Genomic DNA, 11,135 nt, shown 5'->3' on the forward strand with positions numbered 1-11,135 from the left:
ATCAGACACGGCAGGAGGGCAGACTCGCACCATGCTCCGCAGAGTAACACAGCAAACCTGTTCCCAGCTGAAGCAACCTGCTCCTACCAACAGCACAACTCCAGGATATGCACAGAAGCATTTCACGGAGAAACGTGATCAGGGTGAGGACAGAAGAGGAAGAAACAGAATATTTAAAGGCCACAAACAAGCAGAAATCAAACGACCAGATAGGAATAAATTACGGGATGCAAAGATCTGGATCCTGTCAGAGCTCCTGAAGAGTAACAGGGGACCGGCCACGGCGGCAATTCTGCAAACAACCCAACAGCAGATCCACTGCAGAGGTAACCATGAGTCCAGACGGTGCAGGAACAGCGAAGCTAGAAGAGGAGAGGTCTCACGGATTCTGGCACACCACTCATTAAAGAAAAAAAACAGGAAAGCATACCAAGTCACGTGAAGTTGGTGCGCGGTCCCACAGCAGGACCACGATGCCAACCAACTTTCTACTTCTCGTCTGAGGCTACAAAAGGAGAACAGAATTGGACAAGCGGCTGCAGAGGTCAAGGAGAAGGAAGCAGATAAGCGACAGACAGAGAAAATCTGGAACACTAGAGCAGAAGCTGAGGTGCAAACCAGAAGGGCATAGGCACTGACTCTGCAGAGGGACGCTTAGTAACAAAAGGAACTCACAGAGTACATAAGGAGGGGGAAAAGCAAGGCTGTACACAGCCTGCAGACTCCAGCAATCCCAAGCCATCAGGTTCCTGCTTGGCCTGATTTTATGTTCTCCCATCTCTGTTTTCTTCAAGAGGAAAAGGGACTTCCTTCTTTGTCAAATACTCAGCAAATTGACTCTTCTGCTCCCCTCCATGCCACTGACAAAGAAACCCATGCTGCAAGACAGTTCTGGTCATTAGAGGATTAAAGTTCTCCAGATACCAAGGGAAAGTCAGACACTACAGCATGCAGGCCTGAAACTCCCGTTAGCTTTGCATCATGTTGTGCAGACCCAGGTTTGGCAACAGCAAGGCCCAGCACAACCTCTGTTCAGGCCGATGTCCTACATTGCTCTGCGTCTCCACCTCAGTACAGATTCATAGACTCGCGGAGTGGTTTGGGTTGGAAGCGACCTTCATAGATCGTCTAGTCCAACCCCCCTTTCATCTCTCACTAGAGCAGATTGCTCAAAGCCCTGTTCAACCTGACCTTGAACATTTCCAATGATGAGGCATCCACAGCTTCTCTGGGCAAGCGGTTCCACTGTCTCACCACCCTCATTGTAAAAAAAATGTCTTCTTTATGTCTAATCTAAACCTACCTTCTGCTAGATCTTATGGTCTCCTTGAGGACCCTTAACTGGCCCAGGACCAGAGACAGCAAATGGTTTTAATCCATGTTTCACATTTTCCTGGCTCACCGGTGGCACAGGATGAGCTAGAGTGATCTGCAGGAAAAGCTACTCTTTCCACAACCTCAGAAATCAAGGTGACAAGCTAAGGTTTTGCAAGCAATTCTGAAGCAGCAGCAACAAGTGCTGCTGCACTTTTGCTTTCTCAACAACACATCTTGTCACAGTTCCCTTCTGGAGAAGCTGAAAATAAAGAAGTAAGCTGCCAGTCCAGTTGTTCGTATCATTCCACAACTGGTTGATCATCCACTCCAAAAAAAAGAGACATTCCCAGGCAAATGGTTTGCCAGAGCCACGCTTGAATAGGCCCTTGCTTCAGGGAGCAAACACTGAGGATGGAAAGCTAAAGTGGAAACAAAAAAAAGCACACACACACCCCCCCCACCATGACAGGCCATTACTTCTGACTTCGTCGGAAACATTTCATTCCCACGCTACAGAGGCTCACCCAGATGAGATTTATTCACTCACACTAGTAACAGAGGTCTTTGCATGGATTAGATTATGGCGAAGTATTTGATTTACATTACGTCAGTGGCTAAGTAAACTACACTGATAGGAAGCAACCATTCAGCAAGCAACTCACGGACTTCACTCCAGTGTTCACAGTGATGTTGCTGGCTTTTGTTACCTACAAGCACGTGGAAATCATTTGGAATCTGGTGTTAAGATGAGTCAACGATTAAAGACAAGAAGCAGAGCAGGAGAATGCAGTTGCAGCAGGTCTGCTTCACAGTAGGACACAGCTCAGAGCTCCCCATGTTGAAATACTTTCCATTTTAGACCACTGGCTTTCTACCGTCACACACGCAAGACCCACCTAAAACGAATTCCATTTTGGTGACAATTTTATTACAGTTCTACCCTTTCCATCTCATGCCACAAGAACTACTGACGCCAGAACAGCCTAAGCTGATGCCTTGCAGTGATCACGGGCATGCTGAATCAGTCTTGTATCTAAGGGACACAACGAGACCATTACTATGAGAGTAGCAGATGCTTTGACAGGGCACCCTGCCTCCACCTGATGCACCCAGAATCCTCAGAAATACAGGGCCTTCAGGTGACAAGAACCAACACCACCAATTTGCCTTCCCAAAACAGTGGGCCTCTTCCCATCTCCTTTCAGCCCCAGCACACATCTGCATAGGCACTCACAACCGCTCGTGTTAACCGAGATGCTAAACCTGCTATAGATGCTGAACTTTCCAACCCATGTATCGTGCTCCTCCCCGTTCCCTCAGAATAACCACAGCCAGAAGAGCAGCAAAAGCTGCTTGGTTAACAAATTCAAGAAAACTAAGGTAGGGGAAAAGTAGAGAGAGGGGTCTTGCTCTTTTTGGTAGCTACAGGCAATAGCCCCCGAGTCCCAGCACAACAGTGGCTTGGTTTCCTACAGGATTTCATCCCTCTGGATCCAGTGCATCAAAGCAGGTCTTCCAGACAAAGTTTTTCATCACGTGGAAGCAACCATGCTCTGCTGTCGTTCAGTTAGCCCCTAGCACATCTCGCAGCCCCATGGCCATGGTCCAGGCCCTCCTCTGGCGCCAGCTGTCCCACACTGCACTGGTGGCAGCCCACGTCCCCTCCTTGCGCATCCCGGTGGCCTGAGCCACTGCGCAGCCCCCTCAGCTGCCTCGCTGCCCTACACGCAGGGATCTCGCTGGATTTAGGACCACCACCCAGGGGCAGGGTAAACCTGTCTCAAGTCCTGCTGCAACACTACAAGACATTTTGCAGCCTCAATATTCCTCCCTTTTTCCACCCAAGACCCAGCCAGAGCAGAACCGCTGCATTCCACCTGCACGTTCCAAACCAGACGAGTCCTTGCATTAAGAAACCCCTCCATTAATCCATGCGGCCCCTTTCTGAACCCACAGAAGTGCCCGGCTCTCACATCACAGAACCCATGCCTGAATTTGCCATGTGAGACACCAGATGTCTTGTTCAGGTGCGTGTCTACCAGCTGCTACTGCCATTGCTCCTCCTGGGTCTCTAGTGGAGGAGACAGCAGCCGGCCGCACCCACCCTCCCTCCCTCGCAGCTTCCAGGCTTCCATCACACCCTCCCTCACCACCTTCCCCAGCTGAAGAGCCCAGGGCTTTTGCTTTAGGAACAACTTCACTGGCATCCCAGGGCTCTGAGCAGCCTTGCTGCCCTTCTCTGAACCTTTGCTGGTCTGCTACATCTTTTTTGAGATGAGAGGACCAGGGCCACACATAGCATCCAACAGCTGCATGTTCCATGGATTTATTTAAGGAGCACAACAACATTCTCCAGGTTACTCTCTTTTCTTCCCACTTCCCAACAATTAATTTGCTTTTTTGACCACTGTTGAGCTCCAAGCCAACATCTTCTAAAATCTAACCCAATTCCAAGCTCTTCCCCAGACCAGATTTTAACTGGAAGAGATCAGACCTGTAGAACGAAGTGCAGTGTAAAAATTCAGTACACAACGGATATTTTTCATTTGCCACTATCAGCTGATTTTACAGGTACTCCACATAATTCAAAATTAATTGAATGAACTCAAAATGTCACCTCTCTGCTTCCTGCCCAAGCTGCCCTGTCTGTCTTCATTAGAGCTCCACAGTTCAGGCAGCCTTTCCCCCCACTGCACCCAAGGCCCGCGGTTACACGCCTCCCCACACTCCCATCCTTCTGCAGACTGCTTCGAATGAAGACAGGGCATCTTGAAACCCGCCTTAGGAACTACAAATATGAGGAGAAGGCAGTCCTCCTCTTTGACAACAAAGCTGAACACAATCCCTGAGAAAAAAGTCTGTGCAGACCAGGCTGGGAGAGATGATCCTTCCTACAGATGTTAGCCCCAACTACTAACAGCATCTGAGGCTTTCAAAAACGCACTTGCCTTTCTCTGCAGCTTGCTTCTTCAGCTCTCCATCACCTCCTTAACCTCATGGCAGACACAGGAACGTAACAGTGGAGTGAAACACGCCTCCTCCAGCTGTTGCACCAACAGTCCTCACTTGCCTCTCTAAATTCCTGGTGTTAGAATGAGAAGACGACAGGAGCCACCAGTCACCTCATCTTCTCCAGAGAAAATGAAGCAGAATATTTTTTTCTTGAGCCTAGATACTTTCACTGTTGGACTTCTGCAAAAGCTGCCCTGAGTGCCCACGCCACGTGGGAGAGAGGAAGGAACCATACAAGCATATCAAATAGGCAGCGGACAGGCAGAGAGCAAGCGGGCAGCCAGAAAGTACATCCTAGGCATAGACAGCAGAGAGGACGGCCAGGGAACCCAAGAGAAGTAGCCAGCTAAAGATGCACCATCATAATCACCTACTCACCCCAGTTAGAGCAGGACAAAGAGACAAGACAGAGAGGAAAGGGAGCTCCACAACCCTCAAAGTCTTCCAGGCAGCCCCACAGGAGCAGGCCTGTGTGGCTCTTCCCCCTATGCTACCACCTCAAACTGGTCCAGGAGCAACTGCTGCTCCACGCTCCAAGGACACCAGGCATTCCAGGTCTCTCCTGCTGATCCAGCCAGCCCCTATCCTCTCTTCAACAGTGAGTGGGTGTGCTGACAGGTGGAGCCGTGAGCCAATGTCACATTGCTATTCTTCCTTACTTTTCCAGCAACAACCAACCTCTCAACCCCACGCACCCTTCTGGGCCAGCTCCACATCTGACAGCTTCAGAATTAGCAGAGAGCTCTCCAGTTCACACAGCTTTGGTGCTCAGACTCTGTCAAGGCAACAGTTGGGTCCTCCAGTTCAAGCACAAAGCCAAAATGTGAAAGCCCAAGGGGAGAAACGAACAGAGGCAGAATGGTCGTAGGAAGGTCAAATGTTTCACCCAGAAACACCTTATGCAGAAACCTTTGAGCAAGCTGCAATGCCATGGATGCACAGCCACGGAATGAGATGCTGGCTTTCTGGGAACCACACCTCCCAAAGCAGAGGGACACGGGGTCTAAGGAAGAGAGGGACCAGAGCCAAGACCCGCAGCTGCCAGGCTAAGCTGGCACAGTGTTCCCTGCCAGGTCCAAGCCCTGTGACCGCTCCCTTGTTTCACTCTTGCCCTGCAGGACTAAGCCCACACTGAAGTCTTCCTGGCTGTCCCTGCAGTGCCACAACACAAGGCCAGATGGTAACATGAAACACAGAGATATCAGTAATCTTAGATAATGTGAAGCAATTTTAGGTAATATCAGGCACGTGCGCACACGCAGATGCAGGGAGGACAAATATACCAGCTTTCTCAACTGCCACACAGCATCCTTGACATAAAAAAACCTCCTTCAGCTGTGAAACGCACAGGAGATAGAGGGAGTAAGCCTACCTACAGTCTGCCAACTTGACCTTCTCAGAGCTTGAAAAGCACGTGGGAGAGAAACACTTTTTTGTCTTGCTATTAAATCTTAAAATAACAATGTGTAGGAGACTCCTACCCTCCTGCCCTGTGCATCGAGCTAAGGGGGATGGGAGGAAGGGGGTGGGAGGGTTGGAGTCAAGTTGATTTTCCCGCTGAACGGACTCTCAACTGACCAGAGATCCCAGGAGACAAAGCACGTCTGCCTAGAATCTCTCTTCTAACTCCAGGGTGCCTGCCATTGTGTGCACAGCCTAGTTACAGTTCACTGAATTAACACAAAAAAAATGAACTCATTTCCATAATGAAAAAGCCTCCACATGGCTCCAGAGTGACACAAGAAGAAAGGGCACAGCAGCTTAGGAAGATTTAAAAAAAAAAAAAAAAAAAACCAACACCACTTCTTGCCTCACTGAATTGCAGTTTTGAGCCCCCAAATGAACAGCTATTTTTAGCTGATCATCTGGAAAGCGCGAGGGAGCACAAAGCACCGGGGTCAGCATCACCGTCTGCAGGAAGCCAGCACGCAGCCTCCAGACAGGGTTAAACGTAGCCAGGCACCGCACATCTGCATCATCAGCACTGCACAGGGACCAGCAGCACAGGTCTATTTATAAACCAGATATGTGCAGCTGGAGCCTGCAATGAAAGACTACGGTTGCAGGCTGTCAGCCTTCAACAACATGCTGTCTAATTTAATTAAAGAGATGGCTATGTTCACACGCACACACACATGCACACATGTCCTCTTCCCAGGGGAGTTATGAACAACCAGCTCAGTGTTTTGAAAACAATACATTTCACAAAGGTTTCTGTGCAGAACGCAAGCATCTCCAGCAAATGTGTCCTCACACAACCTTCCCATTCCCCACTCTGTAACCAAATGTGACCGACGGGCTACGGCTGCTACAGCTCGGCACCGCTCAGGTAACCACTAGCCCTTGGGTGGTTACTGGGTTTGTCTGCAGCCCTGGACATGAAAACAAAGTCACCGTAGCAGCATTAATCTGCATGGAGGGAAGAAGTCAGTTTAGTTTGCAAACAAGGTATTTTGGAGTCACATGCATCTTCTGCGCCAGGCCAGACTGCTGCGCCACCAGTTCCCATTTCGAGAGCAGAAACGCTGTTTCAGATACACAGCTCTGTCCGACAGTAAGCAGCTAGAGGGAGCATTTCCTTGCCGTGGGACTAGAAAACAAAAGCCTCTACCATCTCCTCCCTGTTCCCGCTCTCACTCCCGACACTCCCTGCTGAGCTGGACTCTCCCGCCCACGAGTCCTTGAGCCAGGGACCTAGCAGCAGCAAAGGACAAGAGGAGAGAACTGGCTGCGATCAGGCTGCCACAAGTAAAGCATTGCTGAGGCACAACCAGCAACTTGCCAACAAAACACTGGGGTATGAACAGCAGCTGCTGGCGAGGCAAACACAGCCGCAGAGGAAGCCTGGAGATCAGGTCACAGCCTGGGTGGGGGCTGCTGTCCCCTCAGCCCCTGGGGGCCAGGAGCCTTTGGCTGCATGAGGACATCATCCCACGCGGGTGAGGACATCCCATGGGTGGGGCTCCAGCAGCCATCAGATAGCCTGAAGCTCGCTCCCCACCGAGTGAGCACTAAGCTCATAGACACCTTTTGGCCTCCTCCAAACCCAAACAGAAATCACTTCTAAAAGGCTCTGCAGGAACAGGGGAAGCGTTTGGGTTCGATTCTCCTGGGCTTGTTCTGACAGCCACTGCCAAAACAGTCCCCAGCATCTTTGCTCACAACACGGAACTCATTCAAAATACAACAACAAACCTGTTCTGGAGGAAATGATGCTTCTGGAGTCCAAGTCAAGCTTCTTTACTAGAGTATCAGGGTCAATCTTCAGCCCAGAAAAGACACCAGAAGACGAGAAGTCCCAAACCTTATCCAAAAAGAAACATTAAGCAGGAGTCAGTACAAAGACCACCAGGCAACATTCATTACGAAACAAAAAACCCCAGCCCAGCACCATCCAGATGGAAGTAGGGCGTACGCTCTGGCAGCAGCATGTGGGTGCCTCTCCTGAGCACTTAGGGGTAGCGGAGGCAGCCCAGTGGCCTGCCCCCCCTCCACACTCTTCCACCCAGAAGGAAGTTTCACAAAGTCATGTTTTGGACTGTTCTCTTCCCGACAGATTTCAACACCAAGCCAGCCTCGCCTCAGTTAAGGGAATTGAGGTGTTACTCCTAGGAGAACTGTGAACAGCATCCTTAGGAAAAGCCAGATTCATTACAGGTGCATGAGTACATAACAATACGGATCAGCAATAAATGAGCAGACCTGGGGCCTAAATCAACGGGCATTAAGCAGACCCAGTGACTGCTAGCAGTTTACCAAACTTCCACCATCTAGTTCCTTCAGGCACGCAACACCCCCTCAGTCCTAAGCTTTGCCATAGCTTCTCTGGTTTGCTTACAAGAATTTATTATTATTTCAGCCAGCAGCATTTCCCAGCACTGAAACACGAATTTATTGCGGTGTAAAACCAGCTGTACGTGGCACAGCTCGCTCCTCCCGCCTCACAGGGAAAGCTGTAGGTGCACAAATACCATTTAACGCTGCTCTGCATCCTCGCTGGGAATGGCACCGAGCTCCACCCTGAACTGCGGGTGGCTAGGTCTGAACCTCCTAAATGAGCGTGCGCTAATTGCCTGCTCATCTCCACCTGCCACGAAGCCAGCCAGGCAGCCTCTCACCCCTCCGCTCCCAATACCCGCCGGGAGCGACTCCCACCCAGCAGGGGCAGGCCCTGCCGCAGGCCCTGCGAGGCCAGGGTGTCCCTCACAGCCGTGGCAGCTGCCGGCCTGGACGCTCCCGCGGGTGACAAGCGGCGTGGGGGAGGCCGCACGAACAGCGCGGTGGGCCGGGGGCGGCTTCCCGCTCAGGGGAAGGGGCCCGGCCCTGAGGAGACGCCATGGCGCGGGCTTCCCGTCCCCCTCAGCCACCCCGCGCGGCCACGCCCCGCCCCTCAGCCACCCCGCGCGGCCCCGCCCCGCCCTTCAGCCACCCCGCGCGGCCCCGCCCCGCCCCTCAGCCACCCCGCGCGGCCCCGCCCCGCCCCTCAGCCACCCCGCGCGGCCCCGCCCCGCCCCTCAGCCACCCCGCGCGGCCCCGCCCCGCCCCTCAGCCACCCCGCGCGGCCCCGCCCCTGAGGGCCGCCGCGTCCGGCTCCGCCTCGGCCGCTCTCCCCCCTCCCCCCCCCCCCCCCCCCCCCCCTCCCCAGCCGACGCTACCTTGCCCGCCGCCGCGGTCCAGGGGCCCGGGCCGGGCTCGGGGAGCGGCGGGGGATCCCGGGCGGGCCGGGGCCGGGGGGCGGCGCGGTGGAGCCGCGGGCGCTTGGCCTTCCCCACCATGGCGGGCGTGCGCGGCGGGGCGGAAGGAGGCGGGGCGGGCTGTGCTGTGCCGCGCCTCTCCCGCCCTGGGGCCGCCCCGCCCGGGTAGGCCCTGCCCGCCGGGACCCCGGGGTGCTCGGGGAGCCTTCCCCCGCGACGGGCAGAGCCCGGGAAACCCCTCCGCCGCAGCTCCGGACTGCCCGCTCCGCAGCTGTTAACTCTGAAGTGTAATGATGGCGGCTTCCGCGCTGCTTTGATGGGCAGCCCGGGGGTTAATCGCCCTCAGGCGTCTTTCCACGCACACGAGGGGCTGAAAGGCAAAGCTGCTTCTCCCCTCCGCGGTGAATAAAAAGCTCCAGCCTTGGGAACCACGGTAGTTTTAAGAAGCCCCGACGGGTGCTCCGTGGTTAATGCCTCTTCATTTTCCAGCTGGCCTTCCTCCGCCTTCCCCATCCCCCTCCGAGCTGTGTTTCCCGGGGCCTGACATTGGGGAGCAAGCGCCAGGGACCCGCGTCCCCCCCCTCACTTCAGGGCTGCCCCGGGTAGCGTTGGGTCCCGCGTTCAGCCCTGGCTCGCAGGCGGATGAGCGAGGACGTGCCCGAGGATGCGGAGAGCGGGGCTGGGGGGGAAGCCGAGCCGCTCCCAGCATCCATGAGTCCGTTTTGTGGGCAGCAGCCGCTCCTGCCCGGCCGAGGGGTTGATGAGCGTGCATCTCGCGTGGCTGGTGACCCTCCTCGTGGGTACCACGGGCACGAGGAAACGCGGGGAGAGGTCCCCGGGAAGGTGGTGCCGCTTGGAAAGGTGCCACGTCGAGTTTAGGCGCCTGCTCGCGACCGAGCGTACCCCTACACAGATACCGGAAGGTTGGAAATAAAAAATATCCCTGAGGATGGATATTCCACAGCCGCCTTGAATCCCCGCTTCCGTCGTGCCACTCGTTCGACCGGAGCATGGCAGTGACTGGGAAAGATGTAACCTTTGTCGGGATAGAAGAGAACGCCGGGAAATCTTCCATGCTCTAGGCTGGGTGAGCATCACTCCGGAGCAGGGCAGCAAAATGGCATCTCTGATCGCCAGACTCAGCGACCGTGGGGAGCCACGGCTCCGAGAGTGCCCAGCTGGATGCCCTGCTCCCCACGCCGACTGCTCCAGAGCGTCCTGCGAAAACCGCAACGGTCCCGCAGCCGGTGGCAGGCAGAAGCACAATCCACTCTCATTAAAAATAAAAAGGGGAACAAATGAAAATAAAGATGGTCGAAAGAAAATAGGAAAAGGAATGTTTAACAGCTTAAAATGGTTGCAGGCGGGTTGGGAAGCGTACGCGCCACGACCGAGCACGTACCCGTCTCCAAAGGACGCCCACCCCCTGCACCTGCAGCGGGCTTGAGCAGCAGCAAGGAGAAATAAAACGTCGAAACAAAAAGACATCCTCTAAAAAACGGTGGTTGTTCCCAAACCGGGAGGCGTCGAAGGTTAAAAGCTCCAGCAGGTGACACCCACGCCGAAGGAGCGCGGGTTTTGCCGGCTGCAGCGTGTCGCGAGCAGGAGCGGTTGGACGCAGCATCCCAACGCTGCCCGCACCAGCCCTGGCTTGCCCCTGCCCGGACATCCTGTCCTGTGTGCAGCTGTGAAAGCACGGACGCAGCGGAGGAGTAACTACTCGTTGGCTAATACGTGTAGCAAATAGCCAGGACTAACGAGCTGCCAGGCTGAGCACGGACACACTGGAGGCGGAGGGGACGGGCGTGTTACGGCTCCGCTGGGAACTGCTGGGAACGGTGCTTCGCTGTGGATGTCCACTCGAGGCCAGAGCTGCGAGAGAGCGCAGGAGGAACTGGGAAGCCAGCGAGCTCCGGCGTTGGGCTACAAGGACCCGTGGTCACCTGCTCTGCTCCCCCTGCTCCGGCTCGGGAGGCTCCCAGCTCTCCCAGCCCCTTCCCTCACCCTTTTGTCGGTGGGACCGGGGCGGTTGGACAAACCCAATGGAAAAATGGAAGAGAAGAGAGCAGCGCGGTGAGGGCCTTGTGCAACACAAAAGGAAAACTTATGACA

General features: G+C 54.4%; 1 protein-coding gene across 1 annotated transcript in view; it reads right to left on the minus strand.

The window, feature by feature from the left end:
* The window catches only part of SLX9 (SLX9 ribosome biogenesis factor), a 55,909-nt gene extending 46,797 nt beyond the window's left edge, over positions 1-9,112 (minus strand). Inside the window, exons 1-2 of the mRNA XM_075430671.1 lie at positions 8,985-9,112; positions 7,525-7,633 (exon numbers count right to left, since the gene is read on the minus strand). Coding sequence (XP_075286786.1) covers positions 7,525-7,633; positions 8,985-9,104 — 229 coding nt within the window. The 5' untranslated portion in view covers positions 9,105-9,112. The remainder of the gene's footprint in view (positions 1-7,524; positions 7,634-8,984) is intronic.
* Between the last annotated feature and the right edge of the window lie 2,023 nt (positions 9,113-11,135).

The sequence above is a fragment of the Opisthocomus hoazin genome, chromosome 9 (genome assembly GCF_030867145.1).
Source record: "Opisthocomus hoazin isolate bOpiHoa1 chromosome 9, bOpiHoa1.hap1, whole genome shotgun sequence".
Classification (NCBI taxonomy): Eukaryota; Metazoa; Chordata; class Aves; order Opisthocomiformes; family Opisthocomidae; genus Opisthocomus; species Opisthocomus hoazin.